The sequence below is a fragment of the Amblyraja radiata genome, chromosome 34 (assembly GCF_010909765.2).
Source record: "Amblyraja radiata isolate CabotCenter1 chromosome 34, sAmbRad1.1.pri, whole genome shotgun sequence".
Classification (NCBI taxonomy): domain Eukaryota; kingdom Metazoa; phylum Chordata; class Chondrichthyes; order Rajiformes; family Rajidae; genus Amblyraja; species Amblyraja radiata.
Genome location: NC_045989.1, coordinates 14330444 through 14357694, shown reverse-complemented (window position 1 = coordinate 14357694; position 27251 = coordinate 14330444). Strand labels below are relative to the sequence as shown.

At 38.8% G+C, this 27251-nt stretch overlaps 1 protein-coding gene across 4 annotated transcripts in view; it reads right to left on the bottom strand.

Annotated features, from left to right (window-relative positions):
• Positions 1 to 27251, bottom strand: part of trpm7 (transient receptor potential cation channel subfamily M member 7) — a 93843-nt gene that overhangs the window by 61642 nt on the left and 4950 nt on the right. For 3 of the 4 annotated variants that reach the window (XM_033050254.1, XM_033050251.1, XM_033050253.1), the window contains exons 2-3: positions 16072 to 16104; positions 3585 to 3664 (exon numbers count right to left, since the gene is read on the bottom strand). In XM_033050254.1, coding sequence (XP_032906145.1) covers positions 3585 to 3664; positions 16072 to 16104 — 113 coding nt within the window. The remainder of the gene's footprint in view (positions 1 to 3584; positions 3665 to 16071; positions 16105 to 27251) is intronic. The other variant, XM_033050252.1, reaches the window with a different exon arrangement.

The following is a 27251-nucleotide window of genomic DNA, read 5'->3' as shown; positions in this document are numbered from 1 at the left end:
ATGCATAAACATTGCGGGAAAGCAGTGGAGCTGTGTACATACACCTTCATGTCTTCTGTTTTTTCCAGCTTTGATTCTTCGAGTTAAGAAAATACTGCTTTCAAACTATGAAATAGTTGTATTTAGTTGTTCCTTTGTTAAAAGCTAAGATTATTTTGCCGTTTTTATTGCTTTATGCTTTGGTGAGTGAGCACGATCAGGCCGGGGTCTGCGGGCGCTGTTGAGTTGCCGCTGGGTGTCCCCGTCCCCTCCCGGGTGTCCCATCCCTGTCCGGGGGCGGGCGCAGGTGCCGGGCTGGGCTTGCAGCTGGCGTGGAGAAGAGGATGAGTTGATGCAGCGCTTTGTGTGTATGGCTGGTGCGCGGCTTTCGCCGGCGCCGGAGGTGGGGGGGGGGGGGGGCCAACTTCTAACCGAGGGTGCGGCGGGGATCCGACCGCCGGCCCTGCAGTCTGCGGTGCTTCTGGCTGCGGCGCGGCCGGGGACTTTAGATCTTCGACCGCCGTCCTGCTGCCTACACCATCTTGAAGCCGCGGTCTCTGGTGGGGAGGTACCGATTCAGGACCTACCTGGACTTACCTTGTCTGCACATCTGGAAGCCCGTAGCGGCAACTGCGGAAGGTTGTGGCCCCGACCACGGGGGAAAATGGAGGAGGACTGACCAAGTGTTGTGCCTTCCAGCACTGTGACGAATGCTGTGGTGAATGTTTGTGTTAAATTTTTATTGTGTACTGTGTGTTTTTTTAATTGTACCGCTGCTGGCAAATTCATTTCACTGCACTTAAAACTTGACTTGACTTGACTCAAGAAGGCCTTTGACACATTGACCTTCATCAGTCAGAATATTGAGTATAGAAGTTGGAATGTTATGTTACCATTGTATAAGACATTGGTGAGGCCACATTTGGACTATTGTATTTAGTTTTGGTCACCACCACTTTCTCCTGCCAACAAATGGTTATAGGAAAGATGTTGTTAAGCTGGAGATGGTACAGTAAAGGTATATGAAGATTTTGCCAGGAATCGAAGGCATGAGCTATAGGAAAAGGTTAAGCATGTCAGGACTTTATTCCTTGGAGCACAGGAGGATGAGAAGTGCTTGTATAGAGATGTACAAGATCATGAGGGGAATAGGTAGTGTAAATGCAGAGCCTTTAATCCCAAGTTGGGGAATCAAGAACCAGAGGACAAAGGTTTATGGTGAGAGAGGAAAGATTTAATAGGAACCTGAGGGGCACCTTTTTCCCCACAAAGGATAGTGGGTATATGGAACGAGCTGCCAGAAGAGGTAGTTGAGGCAGGTACTATCACAACATTTAAAAGACATTTGGACAGGTGCAACGGTAGGAAAAGTTTAGAAGGATATGAGCCAAACACAGGCAGTTGGGTTTAGCATGGAAGGGTCTGATTCCCCGCTGTAACGACTCTATGACTTTATGAGATGGATATAAAGATATTTAGTACAACATAGATGAGTAGAAATAAAACTAGATAATAGAAGTAGAATTAGACCATTCAGTCCTTTGAGCCCACTCTGCCTTTCAATATAATTATGGCTAACCACCCAAAATTCAGTGTGTCGGAAGGAACTGCATCGAAAATAGCCACAAAATACTGTGGGACTCAGTGGAACAGGCAGCATCTCTGGAGAGAAGGAATGAATGACGCTTTGGGTCGAGCCACTTCTTCAGACAGTTTGTCTGTCCTGCTGTTACGCCAGTATTTATGTCTATCTTCACCCAAATTCAGTACTCAATTCTCTGCCTATATTCCTTGATTCCTGTGGACCCCAGAACAATATCTAACTGTCTTGAATAAAGTTATAAAGCAGCCATGATCTTCACTGACAGACAAGCTTGGGAATATATGGCATTCTGTTTAAGCTCTTAAAGGTTAGTTCCAACTACGTTTTCCCTATTTAACTGAGATCACTTTAGTGTGAAAGGTTTAGAAGGGGCAGAATTTTTTTCAAATGTATCTTGGGAGTGCCTTTTGAGCCAAGACATAGATAGTCCTACTAAAGGAGGGGGATACACAGAATCTTTGGAAGTGTTGGTGGGCAAGTGGTGGGAATGTCAGTCGGAGAATATTTTGGAGATAGTGGTTGTAGCAGCAAGTTTTATGGCTGTTATGAAGAACAAGAATAGACCAGAAACTAGGATCCTGAATTGTGAGAAGGCTGATTTCAAGTTGATAAAAAACTGCAATGGGAGCGACTACTTTCTTTACTCTAGGGATGACCAGTGTGAGGATCCAGAAAAAGAGAGTTCAGGGCCAACTTGTTCCCATAATGGTGAAGGATAACAGCACAAGTATAAGGTACCCTAGATGTCAAGTGACAAGGGGTAGGATCTAAAAAAAAAGAATGCTTACGTTAGGTTTAGAGAACGGAAATCCGACAAAGCCCAACTGGATAGGGATGTGTAGGAGTTACTTAAAATAATTAGGAGAGTGCAGATGCACATCAAATGACATCAATTGACAAGACTAATCAAAATTCCAAAATGCTGGAGTAACTCAGCGTTTAAGAAGGAACTGCAGATGCTGGAAAAATCGAAGGTAGACAAAAATGCTGGAGAAACTCAGCGGGTGAGGCAGCATCTATGGTGCGAAGGAAAAGGCGACGTTTCGGGTCGAGACCCTTCTTCAGACTTGAAAATTCCAATGTGTTCTTATAAGAATATTAAAGCATGAGTAATTGGAGAAAGAGTACGATTCACGAGAGAACAAGGACTTAATTGCCATCTCCATTCACAATGCAGAAGAATTTTGAGCTTGATCGATGGAACCTTTGAATAAATTACTATCAAAATGGAGAGAGCAGGAGATGTCCAAGTGCTCATTGAGTCTTCATTGAATACATTCTGTCAAATTTTTATTTTAAAAGGTGGATAAATATCTATGCTGCAATGGGAGGTAAGAAAGGAATTTGTTGGGAGTTCAACAAAAATGTTCAAATCTTTCTGGCCACAGAAGAGATGCCTCTTTTATTTAAGAGGGGCAGTTGGAATCAGCTACGTAATTATAGGCCCGTGAGCCAAACATCAAGAGTAGGGAAATAATTGAAAAAAAATTCTGATGCACAGGATTACGCTACACGGGAGAGATTAATGCAGGATAGTCAACATTTTTTCCGCTTGGAAGGTAGTTGAAATCAAGAATTGACAGGCTGAAGAAGCAGGTACTCTCTCACATCTAACTGACACCTTAGCAAAGAAGGCTTCTAAATAAGTGTTGGGAAATTAGTTGAGCTGAGAAGGCCCACAGGGCATTGTGAACTGCTGGACCAGTTTTTGTGCTATATAACTGCAACCCTATAATAAAGTTCCTTAGTTTGATGAACAAGGTCATGAATAACATCTGACAATGGATACAAAGAAGAACAACAAATCACAATAGCTCCTCGAAGCTCAAATCAGTGTAATTCCATAACCATATTTTAAATTAACCAAGAACTTTCATCTGCACAAAATCACTGGTTTTGGCCATTGTCCCGTAAGCAATATATACATAAGAAAAATATCACCTATATTTAAAAAAAAAGTACATTGAAAACAGAATCACAAATTAAATTTACGTTCCTTTACCTGTGTGGGTCTTTTGAGCTTGGAATTATATAAACACATTCTCTCTTGGTAAAGGTATTCTCTATCCAGGATTTTTGGGACTATAAAATAAAACAAACCAAGGTAAATACTTCAGAAGATAAATGCTTTCCATGTTTCAGCATTCAATTTGCAATGTGATAACACTGCACCATATGTCCTGCTCCCAATCCGTGAATTTACAGAAATATGGTGGATAATCTTTGAAAAATAATAATAAACACATAAAGACAATTCACTACTGGCAAATTTTCTTTCACAACTTTTCTGTTTATTTCAGATCACTTATCTTTTTTCACACACTGGAAAATTTACCCGGAAGAGATCAATCAATACAAATTCAATGCAAATGCACTTTTCACCAGCAAATGGCTATGATTGTACCTTTCCAAAGAGTTCCAAGGATTTGGAAAATTGCTGAGAATTTTGGGTGTAGAATGTACAGTTGTGTGCAAGAAAAAAACCACGCAGATAATCATAAAATCAGTGTTGACATTTAACTGATAACATAAAAGAGGCATTTGAGCCATTACATTGTTGGCTGCTTTGCTCCATTTTCCTTCACTACTAGATCCCTTCATTCTTTTAATAATCGCTATAAATCTAGATACAAGAAGCTGCAGATGCTGGTTTATCAAGGAAAGACACAAAATGCAGGAGTAACTTAGTTACTGAAGTTCACCATGTATGGCAGCATCCCAGAAGAACATGGAGAGGAAACATTTCGGGCCCTTCTTCAGACTCGTTCTATAAATCTGTTTTGAAAAAGCTCAATCACTTAATTCCACAGCGCTTCGGGATAGAGAATTCTTAAGATGCTTCACCTGTATGAAGAAATCTCTCCTCAATTCAGTCTTAAATCATCTACGTCATACTTAGAATGTGGCCTTTGATTCTAAACTCTCAGCCAAGGAAGCATCCTCCCTGTCAAGCAGTGTCAGAATTTTAAAAACATTTCAGTGCAATCATCTCATTTGAACAATAGAAACTAAAGGCCAAATCTATTCAATCTTTCCAACCCAAGAATCACTATTCTTCAGTGTATGGAAAGAACCCATTTGTCAGTCATGGAGTCATACGACATGGAAAGAGGTCATTCAACCCACCACGTCCACGCTGACCCATCTGTATTAATCCAATTCTTCTGCACTTGTCCTGTAGCCTTCTAGGCCTAACTGATTCAGTGCTCATCTAAACACTTAAATGATGTCAGCGACTATCTCTATTCAACCACTATTTCTGGCAGCGCATACCACGTACTTATCCACTCTGATGAAAATAGGTCTTCTTCAGATTCCCCTCTAAACATAGAGCCTCTAATTTTATCTACCTCTGCTATGGGGTAAAGCATCCTGCTGTGTACCCTATCTCTACCCCTCAATTTTATATGCCTGTCATGTTCCATCTTAACCTCTTCCACTCCAGGAAAAACAGCCCCAGCCTCTCCTACTTTCCACACAGCTAAAATGCTCCATCTCTCCGAGATGGAGCATTTCTGCACCTCTCCATGTCATCACATTTCCCAATTGTATGGTGAGTAGAACTGCATGCTGATGTTTGACCATAATTTTACAAAATTGGAGCATAACCTCACTGTTCTTGTTTTCAATCCCCTGACTGATGGTAATATACATAAAACTTTTTAACCAAGTTATCTAATTGGATATCACCTTCAAGAACCTTTAGACTTGTGCACCGTTGTTCGTCTGTTCCTCAATACGCCCTAGGACCCTACATTCATGGTGTATGTCCTAATCTAATTAGTGCTTGCAAAAAGCATCACTTCACATTCATCTGGATTAAATTTAATCTGCCATTTTGTAAAAAATTGATATCCTATAGCCTCAGACAACCATCCACACAGTAAATCATCAACCTTACTAAACTGAATAATTATCTGAAACGGCACCTATAATGGGCTTCCCAAGTATTCTTTCTTAATCCGCTAGCAAAAGCAAACAACGCTGGTCAGTTATTTCTTGGATCTAATCTCAATAAAATCTCAACAAACTGTACACAAATAATCTTGCAATAGAACAGAAAGCTTAGTTCACTGGCGAATGACAATGCCACTGAGGTTAGAGCAAATTCCAAACACATTTACTGTAAGCAATATGGTCCCCTTTTCTAGTGCCATACCTTGATCTGGTTATGACGCACATCAACTCCAGCCTTCTAGACAGCCTTAATCCACTACAGTTCATCTACTGCATCAACATGTCCATGTCAGATGCTACTTCCCTTGTCCTACATTAATTGCTGGATAATCTGGCTAACTCACCTTGTTTATTGACTATAACTCTTACACCAGTATTCTAATCAAATTCATTTCCAATCTCCTGCACCCAGGACTCATAACCCAACCCCCCCCCCCCCCCCCCCAAACAAATTGTGCACCAGATCACAAACAATAATGAAACAGAATACAGAAAGGAGATAGGGAGCTTAGGACCATAATTCCAAGATGACCATTCCCTCAAATTCGGCAATGGTGAAGGAGTTTTAAATTCAGGAAGCAACCTCACAAAGCTGGATGATGTACATGTTCCAGTCTCAATCACATGGAGGTTGTCGAGAATGTAAATCCTAGGTATAAATATCAGCAGCAGTTTTTGTCCTGATCCAACCACATTGACGCTACCACAAGAAAGCGCAGCCTCTACTTCCTGAGAAGACTAAGGAAATTCAGTATGCCTCTAATGACTGTTATCAACTTCTACCAATGCACAATAGAAAGCACCTGATCTGAATTAATCACAGAGTGATATGGCAAGTGCTCTTCCCAAGACCGCAAGAAATTGTAGTGTCGTGAATGCAGCCTCCCCCTCCCATCGATTCCATCTACACCTCACACTGCCTCAAGAAAGCAGCCAACATAATCAAGTGCCACTCATACCCAGGTCATTCTCTCTTCGTCCCTATCCCATTGGGCAGAAGATACAAAAGTCTGAAAGCACTTACCACATGATTCAAGAACAGCTTCTTTCTTACTTATCAGACTTCTCTTAAACCACGAATGCACTCCTGATCTACCTTGTGGTGGTCCTTGCACTTTGTAAAAATGCATTTTAACGTGGCTGTAACACTATATTGTGCATTTGGTTTCCTTTTACTTCTTTCACTACCTTGATGCAGTTATATTTGGTATGATATGCCTGGATTGCAAGCAGAACAACGTTTTTTTTACTATATCTTGGTTCAAGTGACAATAATAAACCACTCCCAATCTGAATGGAAACAAATCCCTATTCTCAATCGGATTGGTAAAATGACATGACATGACAATATATTTAGCACTAATTTCCATCCCCCCCCCCCTCCCCCACCTCCCGCTTCCCAGTTCCAAAGACAGGTATTCCAATGATAGCCAAATCATGACTCTCATTTCCACCTGTGCATTTTCCTTATTTTCTGTTTTTGTTTCAAATTTCTAGCATATACAGCTTTTTGATTTTCATTAATGAGTATACTTTTCTGAAGTCAAAGACAAGATTTGAACGGACAAAACTGCCAAAGCATCACAGACTTCAAGGCAAGTGCTGGTAAATGGGAGTAATAAGTACTTGATGGTTAGAATGAACATGTAGGCTGAGAGAGCAATTTTGGTGTTGCATGACTGTGTGTTAATTAAAGAATAGTGCACCATGAAGCAAAACAGAAACAATTCCTATTTCAAAAGTTGGACAAAATGTTCTTTAGAAAGATCAATTTCTTATTATTTGATACATTAGTGCCAAAAACGTACGTGTAAATGCAGTCAATATCCAGTACACAAAGACCACCAATTCAAAGTTATCACCCTTGACTTCAAATATTTTCACTGTGATTTCTCTATTAGAACTTTTCAAAGAGCCAATTTCTCTCAACAACATTGAGCTTTATACAGATATTGAAAAACACGTTACCAAAAATAAAATGTATTCTCTGGCTCAATTGTGTGGGAGAACAGCTGTGAAAAACCATTGAAACTATATGCGAAATAGAGAAAGATATAACAAATCAAAGCCAAAGTAAACTGTGATATAAATATCACAGAACTTGCATATTTCAGTTCAGAGGTTTAAAAAGAAACTTTACCTAAACAAACCGATGAGGATTTGGCAAATTTACACCTCACCCCAAACATCCTTAGACTTTGAAACCTTTTGTCAAGAATAAAATGATTTTGAACATTTGTTCTAATTGACAATTTCCAGGAAATACACTTTAAAAGTCCATGTTTTAGTATAAAAGTAAATACTGCAAATATTCTTTATACTTGTTATTTATAATTGCTTGGAATCCTTCCAATCTGCCCTCTGACCGCCTTCTCTACACGAGAAGGAATGGGCAGTGAGAATGCAATCAAAATGATCATTCTGTAAAAGGGTATTAATCTAATACTCGGTCAATTATAAAAGTACTCAACCAATGTAAGACAACGTACATTTCAAAACAGTACAAAATATGTCCCTTACTTAAAACCACAATAATGGTTTAGTTTGGTCATATGGACATACATAAAGCAAATTTCATTTGGCTACAAGGTGAATCAGAAAAATTGTGGATAGCCCTTGAACAACAACCAGCAATATATATATCAAATCTAGCAACTGCATATTGTCTACCTAGACAAGTCCATTTGGTGGTTAACAACATTTCTGGTTTGGATATAATGATAAATAGAACACAGCCAAACACAAGTAACGCAAGTTAGCTCAAGTTACTCAAAATGGCAAGAGTTCATTCAACAATAAAGCACAATCATAGCTAGGCCTGCCTGTCCTTACCCAACGGCCATATTATAAGTTGCCATGAAACGGAAAGAAACCATCGCTCCCGAGTGAAGAAACATTGATGCCATTTGTTTTAGAGATACAGTGTGGAAACATGCTCTTTGAATCACCAAGTTCACGCCAACCAGTGATCACCCGTTCACACTAGTTCTATCCCACACATATAGGGACGATTTTACAGAAGCGAATTAACCTACATACCTGCACGACTTTGGAATGTGGGAGGAAACCGGAGTACCCAGAGAAAACCCACACGGTCACAGGGAGGATGTACAAACTGCGTACAGACAGCACCCGTAGTCAGGATCAAATCTGGGTCTTTACCCCTCCAACTTCTTAAATCTGACATATGTTCCCTTTTTCTTCCTAAGTTACAACCTTCTTGGTCACCCACAGTTCCCGTACCTTGCCATCCTTATTCCAATTTTGTTTAAATGCAAATGCTTCTTTCAATAATTTGAATTTCTACAAAATATTTCTGCAGCAGTAGTAGTTCTAGCCAGCTAAACCAGTGGGCTAGAATTTTTAATCTTTCCATCATTATCCAACTTCAAATGTAACATTATTTACATGGACAAAACCCAAAGCACACAGGGACTTGCCAAAGAGGATCATGACAGATCCACAAAGTTAAAAATAGTTTTGCGAAAGTCAAGTTTGTATCTTCATGTAGGACAGTTTGAAACCAGACAGCTTACTGCTGGAGTAAATAGAGCCAATCCGTAGAATTGTTGTCCAAATTAGAGTAACTTTTACACACTTATTAAAAAACTATTAGCCATGAGCACTTGCATTCCATTGAAACGGTTTACAACACAAAACTAGAATCTGTAGAACTTAATAGTAGGAATAAAGACAAGCATGTGACAAACTAGGTTTGTGGCAATAAAAAAAGATGCAAATTAATCAACAGCAAAGCCCAAAACATACATGCTGCAAAAGAAGATTGTTGATCAAGGAAATAGTCTTCTCATATCTTCAGTGACCTGGACCCCTTCTCACCAACTGTGTTTTCTAAGCATGATCTTACAACAAACTGCCCTGCATGCTAATATTTTGTACAAAGATTATAGAAACTTGTCACTTTTGAATAACTGTGGGTGGTTTTTGGCCGTTGAAAGATGGTTTAATAATATTTTTAATTAAAATTAAAAATCCATGGGAAACTGGGATGAAAGGCCGAATTCCATTGCGTGCAGTCTGGTTCCCCACGAAGCAAATAATTAACCAAATGGATCAGCAAACCTTAAAATTGTTAGGCGTCTGTAGCACATTCCCAGGCCTAACAATCGGGAGAGAAAATAGCAGATGTGCAGACAAGGCACAGGGAGATACAGGAAGAATAGGTTAAAATAGTTGGCTGGAGAAAGAAGGAACTGCAACTGCTGGTTTACAAAAAAAAAGACAAAGTGCTGGAGTAACTCAGCGGGTCTGGCAGCATCTCTTGAAAATATGAATAGGTGACATTTCGGTCAAGACCCTTCTTCTGACTGATTGTGATGGGGAGAGAAAGCTGGGAGAGATGGGGCAGAATGCCTTAAAAAAAATTAAGAATAAAGTAGCAATCTACAATATTAGCAGCCTGACCCAAACTAAAAATAATGGCAATACCTACCTTTATCTTTCAACTGCTTGTTAAACAACAGCAAGCTTTCATCGTTTTTCAATTTGTGTCAAATCTCACTGCGCTATCTTCTGATTGATAGATAAACCTGGTTATTTCTAAATGGAACCTTAGATTCATTTGACTACACATTTAACCAAAACTAACAGCTAACTTTAGTGCAGTATCACAATACGTTCATGGGCCAGATAAGCCACGGTCCGTTTGTTTGTTCAGATGGATGTGCTTGGTAAACTTCTCCAACTAGAAGAAACAAAATTAACGATGGCCTAGAATTTCTTCTTGTACTTAGGTTTTCTCTTACTGCATAACAACCCATTTTCATCTCGTTGCCTTTCACTACTGAATTTGGAGGAGAGCAAACAATCAAGTATACTTTATTTATTAGCATTAGTTTAAGAGTTTTCCATCAAGTGTTCAATCTGGAAACAAGAAATATAGACTATTCCATTCTTCAGTTGTCCAAATTACAGTAGTGCATAGCATGTTAAACTCAACAATATTGTTCTGATAGAAAGCAAACTAAATATTTATAGTAGTTTTATTTAGCGTTCTATAGCTTAGAAGAGGTCAATTGTCATAATTACTTAAAAGTAGTACACAAAAAGCTGTTTAAAGCTACACCGATGTCCAATTGAGTACAACATAGGTATCAATTAGGAACAAAGTCAATACTTTGAGGGAAAGAATTAATTGATATGAACTTCAAAAACATTAATCTCATTTGAAATTGGGCTATAAGAAATTCATAAGAAAAGAATTTCTTATGATTATTATTTCATACATTGGAGTTTATATATATGTCAATATTTAACACATCAGCGCATGAATTTAGTCATATATGAGCGTGGTAAACATGCCCTTCAGCCTAACTTGCTCACATGGGCCAACATGTCCCAGCTACACTAATCTCACTTGCCTGCGTTTGGCCCATATCCCCCCCAAAAAACTGTCCTATTCATGTACCTGTCTAACTGTTTCTTAAACGTTACGATAATCCCTGCCTCAACTACCTCCTCTGGCAACTTGTTCCATACACCCCATACATACAAAAAGTTACCCTTCAGATTCCTATTAAATCTTTTCCTCTTCACCTTAAACCTATGTCAACTGACCCTTGATTCCCCTACTCTGGGCAAGAGACTTTGTGCATCTACCCGATCTATTTATCTCATGATTTTATACACCTCTATAAGATCATCCCTCATCCTCCTGCGCTCCAAAGAATAGAGTCCCAGCCGATTCAACCTCTCCCTATAGCTCAAACGCACGAGTCCTGGCAACATCCTCAAATCGTTGTACCCGTTCCAGTTTGACAACATCTTTCCTACAGCATGGTATCCAGAACTGAACACTATACTGTAAATGCGGCCTCCCCAGTGTCTTAACTGCAACATGACCTCCCAACTTCTATACTCAATACTCTGGCTGACGAAGGCCAATGTGCCTAAAGCCTTTTTGGCCACCTATCTACTTGCGACTCAACTTTCAAGGAATTATGTACCCGCACTCTTAAATCTATCTGCTCTACAACACTCCTCATAGCTCTGCCATTCACTGTGTTGGTCCTGCCGATGTTAGACTTCTCACAATGCAACACCTCACATTTCTCTGTATTAAATTCCATCAACCATTCCGCAGCCCACTGGCCTACCAATCAAGATCCTGCTGCAATTTTCACATCCATCTTAACTGTCGGCAATACCACCTACTTTTGTATCATCTGCAAACTTGAAAGTGTTAAAATCTGCTTTTAATAATACAATATCAAACAGGGGGAAAAAGCAGCTTACAGGCATAATTTTGCCTTGGCATTATGAATAACTAAGAGAAAGCAAAAAAAAAAAAAATTTCATACAGATATTTTAGCCTCAGTGAGGAAGAAAATGTAAACCAGCATTATAGCATTCAGGGTTTTGAAGGAACTGCAGATGCTGGAAAATCGAAGGTAGACAAAAATGCTGGAGAAACTCAATGGGTGAGGCAGCATCTATGGAGCGAAGGAAATAGGCAATGTTTTGGGTCGAGACCCTTCTTCAGACTGATGTGAGGGTGGGAGGGGGGCGGGAAGAAGAAAGGAAGAGGCGGTGACAGTGGGCTAAGGGATAGCTGAGAAGGGGAGGAGAAAGCAGGGACTACCTGAAATTAGAGAAGTCAACGTTCATACCGCTGGGGTGTAAACTGCCCAAGTGAAATATGAGGTGCTGCTCCACCAAATCACGGTGGTCTGCACTCTGGCCATGGAGGAGGCCCAGGACATAAAGGTCGGATTTGGAATGGGAGGGGGAGTTGAAGTGCTGAGCCACTGTGAGATCAGGTAGGTTAATGCGAACCGAGCGGGGGTGTTGGGCGAAGCGATCGCCAAGCCTACGCTTGGTCTCACCAATCTAGAGCAGTTGACACCTAGAGCAGCGGATACAATAGATGAGGTGGGAGGAGGTGCAGGTGATCCTCTGTCGCACCTGGAAAGACTGCTTGGGTCCTTGAATGGAGTCAAGGGGGGAGGTAAAGTGACAAGTGTAGCAATTCCTGCGGCGCAAGGGAAAGTGCCAGAGAGGGGGCGGTTTGGGTGGGAAGGGACGAATTGACCAGGAAGTTACGGAGGGAGCAGTCTCTGCGGAAAGCAGACAGGGGAGGAGATGGGAAAATATGGTCGGTGGTGGGATCCTGTTGGAGGTGGTGAAAATGGCGGAGGATTATTTGTTGGATGTGACGGCTGGTAGGGTGGAAGATGAGGACAAGGGGGACTCTGCCCTTGTTAAGAGTGGGGGGGATGGGGAGTGAGAGCAGAGTTACAGGTTATAGAAGAGTGTAGGCTTGGCGATCGCTTCGCCCAACACCTCAGCTCGGTTCGCATTAACCTACCTGATCTCCCGGTGGCTAAGCACTTCAACTCCCCCTCCCATTCCGAATCCGACCTTTCTGTCCTGGGCCTTCTCCATGGCCAGAGTGAGGCCCACCGTAAATTGGAGGAGCAGCACCTCATATTTTGCTTGGGCAGTTTGCACCCCAGCGGTATGAACATTGACTTCTCTAATTTCAGGTAGTCCCTGCTTTCTCCTCCCCTTCTCAGCTCTCCCTCAGTCCATTGTCTCCGCTTCTTCCTTTCTTCTTTCCACCACCCCCTCCCCCCATCACATCAGTCTGAAGAATGATCTCGACCCGAAGCGTTGCCTATTTCCTTTGCTCCATAGATGCTGCCTCACTCGCTGAGTTTCTTATAGCATTCAGGGAATACCTTAATGCAGCGCAGAATTATTAACCCTGCCTGCAGATATTTTCACATATAGATACCCGAAAAACCAACATCAGCTTTGTCCCTTGAGCTAATCTTGCAAACACCCCAACATTACTTCACCAGGTCACTCATACCATACAGATGCCTAACTTCAAGTTCAGAGGCATACAGGGTTCTGAAAGAAAGCAGAAAGGAATGGAAAGGGAGCCCAAAATAATGTTTCTGGTTGAAAATCCTTCACCAGAGGTTTCTGAGATGGATTGACAGGAAGACTTTACTTTAGACTTTAGAGATACAGCGTGGAAACAGGCCCTTCCTACCACAGAGTTCCTTCCTACCAGTGATCACCCCTTACACTGCAGTATCCTAGGGACAATTCACAATTAACAGAAACCAAACAACTTACTAACCTGTATGTCTTTGGAGTGTGGGAGGAAAATTGAGCACCCAGAGAAAACCCAAACGGTCACAGGGAAAACATACAAACTGCAGAGACAGCACGCACAGTCAGGATTGAACACGGGTCTCTGGCACTGTAAGGCAGCAACTCTACCACCGCGCCACTGTGCTGCCCAGCTCACAGAGTTTGTCCTGGCTGAAGAATCAAAATCCAAGGGCTTGGTTTTAAAATAAGGCATGGTAGGTGAGGGGGAAGATTCCTCAAAGAACTTTGGAATCTTTGGAATTCTCTATCCCAATAGACTGTGGTTTGTCGGACAGTATATTCAAGATCAACAGTTGTTTTTTGGCTTATGTGGAAACATATGGAATTTTGATTTAAAGGTTTAGGAGGAATAGCTCAGCTATGATCCTAATGAAACTGAAATTAGAATTGTTTCAAGGGAATGTATGGTCTACCCCCACTTCTATTTTTTAACTTCCTATTTTTAAAACACACGACTCTGTCCAAATTCAATTAAGGGCAGAGTTAGCAGAAAAACAAATGAACACATTAACATGTATTCATGAGAGACATGCCCAGGGCTGACCTAAACAAACCACAAGCCTGTGAAGCAAGCACATAGTAGAGAGGAAATAGCATTTCCACAAGATCAACATTCCAAGCCCACCCGTCCCACTTGGTCACGTACATTTCTAAGTTCTATTGAACTCAGCAACTTCATCAGTGGCCTCTTCAGCCATCCCAGAACCTACAAAATAATCCTGATTGAGGAAGGTGGGGGGAGCAAAGGATCATTCTTAAACATCAATGTACTGTCAAAATACGACATTTTCAAAGATTAGTCTAGTCAGGTTATACAAGTGCAATAATAATCAAATGTAAATGTACAATTTACAAATGTTCAATTTACATACAACCCGCACATATGGATAAGTATTTGGGAGTACTGCGGGTTTGAATTGCCAGGTGCTGCAGGGTTGCACACATCTTCTACTTTGTGGAAATTCTGTTCATGACAATATCTGAATGGTTGTGTTAAACTCCCTGGTTTAAATACAGTGTCCTTGGTTGACCTATGTTTTTGTCTGAATATATTGCCGGACAGTCGCATTTCCAACTAACAAGCTGTTCAGATTATGAATAATTCTCAGGAATTCTCTTTCTGTAATTAAATTTGCAATAGATATACCTCCTTCAAGCTCTCAAGTGTTAACTGTACCCAAATGATTGGCCAAATAATGCCAAACTAAGGACAAGAACATTATGTTAAAATATTTAGCCTCTAATTTAAATTAAATTAAATTAAATTTCTTTATTTATATAGCACATTTTTAGTCAACTTGCATTGACCCCAAAGTGCTTCACATAATTACATCCACACACACAGGCAAAGGTGGGTGAAGTGTCTTGCCCAAGGACACACACAGGCAAAGGTGGGTGAAGTGTCTTGCCCAAGGACACAACGACAGTATGCACTCCAAGCGGGATTCGAACCAGCTACCTTCCGGTTGCCAGCCGAACACTTAGCCCATTGTGCCATCTGTCGTATTAAAATATGCATCCCATCCAAAGAGGAAGTCTCCCCTTTTAATGTATGTTATTTATGCAAAGGACAATCACACCTATATTAGACAGATGAAAAAATCTCTTCAAAGCTAACCATACATTTTCACAAGATGACATTTCCAACATCTGGAGCCATCCGAATGACTAGTGGCATCAAGATTTAAAAAACCTCTCATTATAAAAGGGTGTATTCATTTTAACTGTAATTAACAGAGTTTACACTATTTAAACAAGTTTCAATTAATTTCCTGCTTCACTTCATTCTACATGCAGGTTCCGTTCCCTGTTGGCAGAAATTTAACCAATAACCATCAGGAGTTGCTGACGATCAGCTAGACAGGCATCTTCCCCATACCACAAATGGTGCTAGTAATTTATCTTTACCTCCAGTTTCCCCAAAAAAGCATATTTCATAGTTAACAGCAAATCTCTTCAATTTAATGCTAATACCTCCAACACAAGACTCTTTTCTTTTTTTTAATGGTCACTACTGCAAAAGGACACATAAAACCCAGACTAATTTGTAGAAACCATAATGCAAAATAATTTAAAACAACATAAAAATATCCAAAACAGAAGAATGCACTAAAAGCTGTCAAATTTTAGTTAAAAAAAGCACCATCATCCAAAAATGGTAATTTGATTTGAGAGGCAGATAACCATCAATGTGATGCAACAAATTTGCATCAAAACAGTTAAATCTCCTGCAGCATCTTTAATCAGCCACAAAAACTGCATATTACTAAAACTGCTCTACAACTGGTTGTAACAACTAAATGATTGTAAAATGAAACAGGGATGCCTTCAAGAATATGAACACATCAGATTGTATTAGGATTGTAGAGACATCAGTTTGACCATACCTCTTCGAGATCAGTCTGCAAAGGGAACTGGAACTGCAGATGGGGAAAAAATAAATAAGTATAAATGGAATAAATAAAGCACAACAGTTAAGAATAATCAAATTAATCAATTATTATTATTACATTTAAAAATAACAATGTAAACATTATGTACCTACCAACTTTGTTACATTGAAGCAGTTTGAATTTTAAAATTTAAAACATTCCTACAAATAGCTACCTACTGTAAATATATTTAAATTTGTCTGAGTAACTAAATCACAGCATTTCAGTCAATGACTCAGTCAAGCAAAGTTTAAATACCAGTTACATTAAGAACTAAATTAAATACATAACAGGAATATAAATTTAGAGTTCAAACTATTTATAAAATGAAATATATCCGTTTATATTGTATTTACTTACAATCATGGTCATCTGATTATAGCAATAAAGCTTAAATTATTCCAATTCAGGGTCTTCATTGACTTATTCCTCCAGAAAAAGTCATCAGTTCTCATCAAAGCTGAATTATTAAACTTTCTTTTAAAAGATCAAAATCTGCAATTTTCTCATTAAGAATAGCCATAAGAATAATCAACAGACTAGTCGGCAGAAAAGCAGGGATGATGCACAGCTCTTCAGATGTCATGCGCTTAATGTCTATCCTGAAATAGGATGCATCAGCTCTCAGGGATACACAAATCCTCAATAGCCCATCTCTCTAAATAAAATAAAATATACAAGACTGCCTCCAAAAATGAATCATTGGGCTGAGAAAATTATAATCATCCCTAATGTGCCACAATCATGTCAAACTGCTCTACAATTACAAATCAAAATAACAAAATTGTTAACTCTGCCCCATAGAAAGACTTTATAAACAATAATTAAAAATGTGAGAGAACCTATCATCAACAAAGGGACATATATACGTAACCTAACTATTTTAGCAAGAACTTGGAAAAGAGCAAGTTCGTACACCCTTTCATGTAGTACAGCTTTGACATTCATTCATTTGTAGCACGATGAAATGTTGAGCTACAAACCATAGCTAGCAATGTAAAATTACACAAACAGCCAACATATTAAAGATCTGACTGGGTAGAAAGGACAAAGTGATCTAGAACAAGTATGCAAAAATCTTTGGTGACAGGGTTTGCCACGTGTGTGATCACACATTAGTAATTCACTCACACTGATGTGCAAGCTTTACAGCCCAATTTAATACCAGACTATGGAGAGTAATTATAAAGTAGACCTTGGCAAGGCAATAAACCAGACGACAGGAAGAGTTTCTCAGTTGTTGTCATGCTTCAGTGTGTATTGTTATTGGACAGTAAGTCACAAGTCTTTATGCTTGTTAGCTGCTACGTACACCAAGTTCTGCAACCATTGCTAAAAGTAAACTTTGCAAATTGAAAGCAGTAATAAGGGAAGATATCTCATGAATTTCTCTCTGAAAAAACTCAGGGAAAAAGTAGTATTAAAAACAAATTTGTAATTTAAAATACCAAAGAAGCAACACAAAATGTTAGCATTTTGAATGGGGCTCCAGCAAACACCCAAAGGTTATTATTACCTTTTACATCACAAAGACATTTTACCACTAATATTCTTTTTTTTTAAATTTTTTTTTTTTTAAATTTGTTTATTTTATTAGAAGTTAATACAATACAAAACAATACAGTGGCACCTAATTTTAGGTGCCAACTATGTCATACCGTAATCCATTCTATGTACAACCTCTAGTTTTATGTTATGAGAAGGAAGTAAGCAAGACAAGAAAAAGAAAACAATAGAAAGGGGAAAAAGTGGAAAAATAGATGGTAGAGAGTAGAAAAATGTGAAGTGTGTATATAAAAAAAAAATTAAAAAAAATAAAAGAAAAAAGAAAAGGTGGAAAGTAGAAATAGAAGAGAAGGCCCCTTAAAAGAGAATTTTTCAAATCTATATTCAGAGATGTAGATCTAGCCACGTCATGAACTGAAATCAGCAATCCTTATGGTACTGCTGCATCACATGATTCCAAAAAGTCGATGAAAGGAGACCAACTCCTTAAGAATTGGTCATATTTATCTATTAGTCGGAGTCTCATTTCTTCAATGCGTGCTATGTCCATCATATTCCTAATCCACATTTTAACAGTTGGTATGGTTGTATTTTTCCAAAATTTAAGTATCAATTTCTTTCCAATTATTAACCCATAATTAAAAAAAACATTTTGGTCTTTATTTAAATTGGTATCTTCTCCTATTATTCCAAATATAATCCATTCCATTTTGGGTTCTATTCTTGACTTGAAGAGCTTTGTAAATATATCAAATATATCACTCCAAAATTTATTCAACTTTGTACATCCTACAAATGAATGTGTTATATTAGCGTTTTGAAACAAACATTTATCGCATCTGGGAGAGACGTTTGGATAAAATTTATTCAACCTCGTTTTGGAATAATATAGTCTATGTAATAATTTGAATTGAATTAAATTATGTCTTGTATTAATAGAACAATTATGTGTATTCATCAAATACTTTTCCCATCTATCCTTCGAGATCTTTATCATTAGCTCATGTTCCCAATCTTCCCTTAGTGCTTCTGTTGAGGGTGATTCTCTATATAATATATTATTATAAAAGTATGATATTAATTTTTGTGAATCAGCCTTAATATTCATTGCTTCTTCTAAAGGGTCTAAAAATATAGTTTGAAATCTATGTATATATTTCTTCATAAAGTCACATACCTGTATATATTTAAAATATTCATTATCCTTCAATTTAAATTTAAATTTAAATTGTTGAAATGATAACAGTTTACCCAATTCATACATATCCCCTACTTTCCTAATCCCCAGTCTATCCCATTGTTGATATGTGTTGTCAATGAGAGAAGGTTTGAATGCGGGGTTGTTCAATAGTGGGGTTAGTACTGATAAATTATTTAATTTCAAGGATACTTTTATTTGTTTCCAAATTCTTATTATATTGTGAATAATTGGGTTCTTCTTATATATTATACTATTCAATTTTATCGGTGAGAGCAGGATCGTTCCTATATCGTGCGGATAGCACTCCTCTTTCTCCATTCTTATCCACTCCAACTGCTGAGTGGAACTATCCAGCCAGTACATTATGTTCTTAATATGCACTGCCCAGTAGTAATACATAAAGTTAGGTAATGATAAACCCCCAACTTCTTTAGATTTGCACAAATGCTTTCGTTGAATTCTATGTGTTCTGTAATCCCATATAAAATTAGTGATAGTGGAATCTAGTTTTTTGAAAAAATATTTTGGAATATATATTGTGATCGCTTGAAACAAATATATTAATTATGGTAAGAAAGTCATTTTTATAGCGTTAATTCTACCTATCAATGAGAGCGGAAGTGTTTTCCAAAATTTAATCATATCATTCAGTTTATTTAATAGTGGTATGAAATTGGCACTAAATAATGATTTGTGTCTTCTCGTAATTTGAATACCCAGATACTTGAATTTTTCTGTTGCAATTTTGAAGGGGAATTTTAGTAAGTGTCTCGAATCCTGTGGTTTTAAAGACATAATTTCACCTTTATTCCAATTTATTCTATATCCTGAAAAAGAGCCGAATTCCTCAATTAGTGTTAATAAGGTGGGTATACTCGTTTGTGTATTAGTAATATATAAAAGAATATCATCAGCATATAGTGAAATTTTATTCTTTGAATCCTTAGTGTTATATCCGTGAATATTCGGGTGATTTCTAATCCTTTCGGCCAACGGTTCTATCATAAGGGCAAATAGCAATGGTGATAAGGCACACCCTTGCCCATTACCCCTTGATAAGTAAAATTTTGGAGATAGCGTATTGTTAGTTAATATTCTTGCCGTAGGTCTATCGTAAAGTAGTTTAACCCATCTAATAAAATTCTCTCCCATATTGAATTTTTGGAGTACCTTGTATAAATACTGCCATTCTACTTGATCAAATGCCTTCTCTGCATCCAGCGTGACAACTGAAATATCTTTTGTCCTCATTATGAGAGTACATTATATTGAAAAGCCTTCTCAAATTATTAAATTATTGTCTTTTGGGTATAAATCCCGTTTGATCCGTATTTATTAAATCGTTAATATAATTATTTAGCCTTCTAGCTAGAATCTTTGCTAAAATTTTCTGATCCGTATTTAGTAGTGAAATAGCTCTATAAGAACCTGGTTCATCTAAATCTTTATCTTTTTTTGGTATAAGTGTTATTGTTGCTTCTGCTAGGGTTTCTGGTAGTTTATTTTCGGTATAAGCCTGCGTGTATAAATTGAATAATCTTGGTATAATTGACTCCTGAAATCTTTTATAAAATTCATTACTAAAACCGTCTGGTCCTGGGGTCTTCCCATTTTTCAGTGAGTTTATTATTTGTTTTATTTCTTCACTAGTAATCCGTGCTCCTAATTGCTCTTGTTCTAAACTATCCAATTTTGGGAGCTTGCAATTTTCTAAAAAAATTGTAATTTTACTTACATCTGTATTTATTTTAGATGTATATAAATTGCGATAAAATTGGGCAAACCTCTTATTAATATCCTTAGGCAGTTAAAAACTCACCCTTATCCGATTTAATTTTAGTAATAGTTTTTTCCTTTTCTCGTTGCTTCAGTTGCCTCGCAAGTAGTTTATGTGGCTTATCCCCAAATTCGAAGTGTGCTTGTTTTGTAATTTGGAATAATCTTATTACTCTAGCCGATAGTATTCTATTGACTTTATATTTCAATAAAGTTATCTTATTATGTTTATTTATGGTTGGGTCAGTTGCATTGTCCAGTTCTAGTAGTTTTATTTTCTGTTCTATCCGCTGAAGTTCTCTTTTATTTTCCTTATTTTGAAAACTTTGGTAAGAAATTATGACGCCGCGAATATATGCCTTGAAGGTTTCCCATAATAGCGGTGCAGAAATACCCGGCGTGTCATTTATTTCGAAAAAAAGTTTTATTTGTTCTTTTATATACTCATAACCCTGCGGGTTATTTAATATGTGTACATTGAATCTCCAAAAAGGTTTTATACTCGGCATTCCCTCAATTTTAAGTATAATAGTCAATGGTGAATGATCAGAAATAATACTATTATGATATGATGGTTTATTCGTATACTGGATTAATTTTGTGTCCAATAAAAAATAGTCAATTCGCGAATAAGTTTTGTGAACTGATGAATAAAATGAGTATTCCCTACCGCTTGGATTTGCTATTCTCCAAATATCAGCTACGTTATTATTTTTTATATAAGTATTTAAAAATTCACAGGTCTTAGTTTTAACAAGACGCTTCCCTAGCTTTATTGATTTATCTAAGTATGGATCTATTACACAGTTAAAATCTCCCCCCATTATTATATTTTGATAATTATGCTCTGCGATTAAATCTATTATTTTCCTAAAAAATTGTGGGTTATCAAAATTAGGCGCGTAAATATTTATCATAGTTAATGGTGTATTGTAAATTTCTCCCGTGACTATAACATATCTTCCCTCTTTATCAGATATAGATTTCTTTAATTTAAAAGGTATACCCTTCCGAATTATAATAGCCGTGCCTCTTGCTTTAGAGGTGAATGAGGAGTAATAGGTTTGACCTATCCAATTTGCCCTTAATCTGATCTGAGTGTTGTTTCAGATGTATCTCTTGTAGGAAAGCAATATCCATATTTAATTATTTTAATTGTGCCAGATAAATATTCTTTATCTTCATCTAGAATCTAGTGATTCCCTCACCCTAATCTTTATTACCTCCAGTCGCTACATCACTACTCTCCTGACCTGGTTGGTCCCCATTTGGTTATATTCAGCACATTCCAAAGCTCCTGCTCACATGTGATAATGGCAACCTGTAATGGCAAAAAACGAGTTCGGTATTCTGACTGCGCATGCCCATGTCATAGGTCACTCGCTATAAACATTCTCGGCAAATGTGGTGCTGCATTGTGTGCAGGCTTGCGTTTCGTCCGTGTTTGTGGTTGGGCCCGGGTCTCCGGCACTGCGGGTGCTGTTGAGTTGCTGCTGGGCCGGCCCCATCCCATCCCGGGTGTCCCGTCCCTGTCTGGGGGTGGCCGGAGGTGTCCGGGGTGGCCCTGGACTTGCAGTCGGCGCGGGGGTGGGGCGCTGGCTCCAGTTTGGCTCTGCTCAATGTAAGACTCAGTATGGTCCATCCTCTTGTTGAACTATCCACATATAGTTTCAAGAAACCCTTTTGGATGCACAGCCCAAATTCTGCCCTGTCTAAGCCTCTTGCATTAGGAAGTTCCAGTCAATGTTGTGGAAGTTAGACACTTGCTATAACAACTCTGTCGCTTTTACATCTTCCCATAATATGTCTACATATCTGTTCTTCAATCTCTCTTATTTTAAGCTCTCCAAAATTGCCTCAGTGGATGATTGCAACTCTGCTCCAAGTCTGGCCCAGGTGAAGTGCATCCTTCGTTGAGGAGGAGATGGGTTGCAGAAAAGGTTAAAACAATTATTGTCCCTAGATGCAACTGAGTACCAGGGACCAGGAAAGTAAAAAGCACGAGTACGTACTCAACAATTACTGCTGGTCAGTCAATTGCGGGAAAGCTTATCGATACAAAAATAACGAAAAGGTTATCAGGCATTTGGGGAAGCAAGTTAAATAAGATCAGCAAGCATGGATTTGTTAAATAAAAATCTTGTTTGATTAATCTGATTGGATTATTTTGCTAATATAAATTTAAGAAGACAATGCAATAAAGGTAATCTATACAACATATTTGTGCAGTGAAAAGCTTTTTGTTGATTGCTATCCATCAATGAAAAGACTATACATGATCACAATCAAACCGTCCAGTGTGCAGTTACAGGATAAAGGGCATAACATTTAGTGCAAGAAAGTCCGTTAAAGAGACCAGGATTGCACTCCAGCTGGTAACAAGATGTATTAGTTGTCTGATAACAGCTAGGAAGAAACTATCTCTGAATCTGGAGACATGTTAAAACATAGAGCATTACAACACAGGAACAGGCCCTGTAGCCTACAATGTGCGTTGAACATGCTGCTAAACTAATCTCTTCTGCTGATATCCTCAAATTCCCTGCATCTCCATGGTTTTCGCCAAGATCTTCGATTTCCTCCCACACTCCAAAGACATACAGGTTTGTAGATTAATTGGCTTGGTAAATGTAAAAATTGTCCCTAATGGGTGTAGGATACTGTTAATGTGCAGGGATCGCTGGTCGGCGTGGACCCGGTGGGCAGAAGGGCCGTGCTGTATCTCTAAACAAAACTAAATAAATGGAGCAATAATCTTTATAATCTTTGCAGTTTGTTGCTTTTATTACACAATTTGCAGTGTCACATATATTCATGGCATCAACAAACATAGAAACTTGGGATTTCTATTCCATTGCTAGACTAATTTGAAAACATTTCAAATAGTAAAGGGCCACGTTCAAGCAAAAAACATCAGAGGTTAGCAGTGTATGAACAGCAAAACATCTGGTTCAATCCAATACAACAGTTGAAAAGGAGAACAGATAAAAACTGAGGTCTGGATGTGACCTTCTCAAAGTTTAGCTGGAAGAAATTACAGCACCTCCAATAAAGCTATCACACAAACAGCCTGACAACATGCCAAGGAGCAGTATGAAGATGAAAGACAGAATGGCATCAAGGAAAGTCCGTTGATGGGCTTCAGAGATAAACGTGCAGAGGAGTTTGAAAAGATATTGCTCAAGATTCAATTCAATTCAATTCAATTCAATTTATTGTCATTTGGACCCCTTGAGGTCCAAACGAAATGCCGTTTCTGCAGCCATACATTACAAACAAATAGACCCAAGACACAACATATTTTACATAAACATCCATCACATTGCTGTGATGGAAGGCCAAAAAAACTTTTCTCTCCACTGCACTCTCCCCCCCCATGTCAGAGTCAAAGTCAAAGCCCCCGGCGGGCGATGGCGAATTGTCCCGTGGCCATTAAAACCACGCCGGGTGATGCAAGGTCGCGCACTGGGTTCTTGATGTTAGAGCCCCCGGCGTGCGCTCGCAGAGACCCGCCGCCATTCCAAGCCGCGCGGGGCGGTGATGTAGGCCCCGCTCCAGGAGCTCTTCAACCCCGCAACTCGGGCGGGAGAAGTCGCCGCTGCGGAAGCCCCGAAAAGCGGTCTCCCTCCAGGGACCCGCAGGCTCCCAGTGCCGTCCGCCAAACCCGCAGTTGCAGCCTCCGAATCTCCGGGGGTCGGGTCGCAGCAGCGTCCACCACAGCTCCACCCGCTCTGGACTCGGCCAGCTCCGCGACGGTGAGGTGAGTAGTCAGCACCAGAGCCCCCGGTTTTCCTGTTGGAGGCCGCTCCTCGTTGCAGCCCCAACGACAACGGAGACCCGACAGAGAAAAGGTCGGGTCTCCCGTGCAGGGAGAGATTTAAAAGTTACCCCCAACCCCCCCACACCACCCCCACCCCCCCACACATACCCCAACAAAAAATAACAAAAACTACATAAAAACATAGACATAAAATAATAAAAACGCAGACGGACTGCAGAGGCCGCTGCAGACGAGAGTCGCGCCGCTTCCGGAGATAGTCTTGGCCACAACAAGATAGACAAGAGCAGAACTGAACAAAGGCAGTCTGGATGAATTGGGCAATGGAGTACAACTACACTAAAGTCTTCAGTGGAGTCCAAAACATATAACAGGGATAAAATAATATTAATATTATCACCAGGCATGCTAGTTGTAACTGATTAGCTTATCAAGAATGCTGTGACAAAGGCACAATACCAACTAAAGATCCAAATATGGCAGTTAAGGAAAGATAAATATAGATTCAGAAAGTCAAACTGCAAGCTATGACTTAATAGGAAACAAAGGCTTGAGACTATGATGTAGTTTGGCAAGTTAACTCAAATATTTTTGAAGAGGGGGATATGATGGCTGTTTTTAAAAAAGGGACAGTTCCTGAAGGCAATAATTCAGTGAAAAGTACTGATATCATAAACTGCAGATGCTTCCCACATATCCTGCTCATTTTCAGCATAACAGTAAAACCTTTATAATCCGATATCTGATGGTTCGAAAATCCCCAAAGCTCGGCAATTGTTTCACTCATTAGTCCAGAGTGGGAGTTGGAGATCTGGAGTGCAGCCCAGGGTAAGCAATTGGAGTGCGAGTTGGTTTGCATCTGGAACCTGGGTCCAAGCATTTATGCGTTTCAATTTATTTTGACATACCAGGTTCTACTTCATGCTCCCTTTAAAATCATTTGGCTTACTGGAAAACATTTTGAACTCCTACCTAACATTTGTTTAAAAAGTGAAACAACATTTATATTGGGCTGTTAATAGAAGTAGCATCAACTGCATGGAAAATCTAATAATCCAGCACCAAAGTCCGCAAATAACAGATTAATACTGTATTTGCTTTTCCTGTGCAGATAAACTTTAATCGAGGCCAACAAAATTATAACAGGATGCAATCTTACTCGAGTTGGGAGACTGAAATGATAACATCAATTCCATCAGTAAAGTGATAGAGATAGAAGTCTTTGAGCAATATTGGCCTGGTGGGAGAGAAGTGAATACAAACTCTTGAAGGGTGGAGGATTCAAACAAACATTCAAGAAGTTACAGAAATATTGGGAAAGAGATCAAATTATTATTTAATAAGGGCAAGCTCACTAGACCAATAGTTTAAATAGAACACACGAAAAGAATATCCGGATTATGATGCCATTTTCTAGCCAGGTTTCAGTCAGTCATATTGTTTATACAAATCTATTGAAATCTATATTCTGGAGGGAGAAAATGGTGAAAGGTATAATTGATGATCAGATTCTCGCTGATGACAGCAGAGGTTATCTTAAATTAATCCAGTAAGTGCAATACTTAGGCAGGTCAGATTGAAAAATAGAAATTAAGAAATGGAGCAAGCCATTAAAGTCCATTACAACATACATTATCATAGATGAGATGTAACTCTGTTTTATTTAACTTGTTTCTTCCATATCCTCTGAATACATCAGCAAAGCTGCCAGTCCATAACTTCCAAGTAAACTCAGCATATTGGTTTTGGAATAAGTTAATTCCAAATAATCTGATTCTAATTTTAAGAAAACAATTTCATGATTGTAGTGGACCAGATTAAAGTTTCCCTTTAGCTGACAGAATTCCTTCATCAAGTTAAATCACCAATAATCTTCTAAACTGAAAGGCATACCAGACTGAGTGAAACTTTTAGTGGAATCTTCAAAAGGAAGCAATGATTCACTCATTTCGGAGAATGCCAAGAGAAAAGTTGCATTCATATTATTTAAGGAATTTGACTGCTTCAGGATGACAGAGTGCTGACAGTTTGGTGTAGAGATTGTGATATAATTTTCTAGAACATCAGGTTAATTTATGAAACATTGATAAGGAACTGATGTGGGAGTAAGACGTCAAGAGTAGGTGAGATGGCAGGCAAAATCCACATGAATTCAGATCTCAAAAGCATGGAAAACATCAAAAATCATGACATGCCCAAAGCACGATGATCACATGCCCCAGAGCATTAAAGCTTCTACACGCAAGTAAAAGTACGTATCAAAATTAATCTTTGATCCCTTGGAAACCAAGGCACTAGAATTTACAATGGAATGCAAATAAAAATGGTATTGACATCAGATATGTTATACCTGCCCAAAAGCACACAGAAGTCACAGATCAAGAGAGTATAAGAAGCTTCTAACTGCTATCAGCTCAAGAGATAGCTTCTAAGAAAACAGGATTAAGGCCTGATAAATCTCCAGACCCGTCTCTATCCCAGGGTTCTAAAATACATGATTATAAGTGTAGTGGATGCTATAGTACTACACTATCAAGATTCTCTTAATTCAGGGCAGCTATCAACAGATTATAAAACAAGTAAATATTACACCACAAGAAATGAGGGAGAGAAAATGTATTTCAATATGTCAAAGAAACAATTAGGGGAATAGTCATTTTGTGCAACAAGGAAGAGTTAATTGAGAAGGTACACAAAATTGCTGGGGAAACTCAGCGGGTGCAGCAGCATCTATGGAGCGAAGGAAATAGGCGACGTTTCGGGCCGAAACCCTTCTTCAGACTGATCAGGGTTAATTGAGAATCTTGTTTTAAAGGAGCCTTCAGGAAAGAGAGTGACCATACAACAATATAATTTTATAGAGTTTGAAAGTGT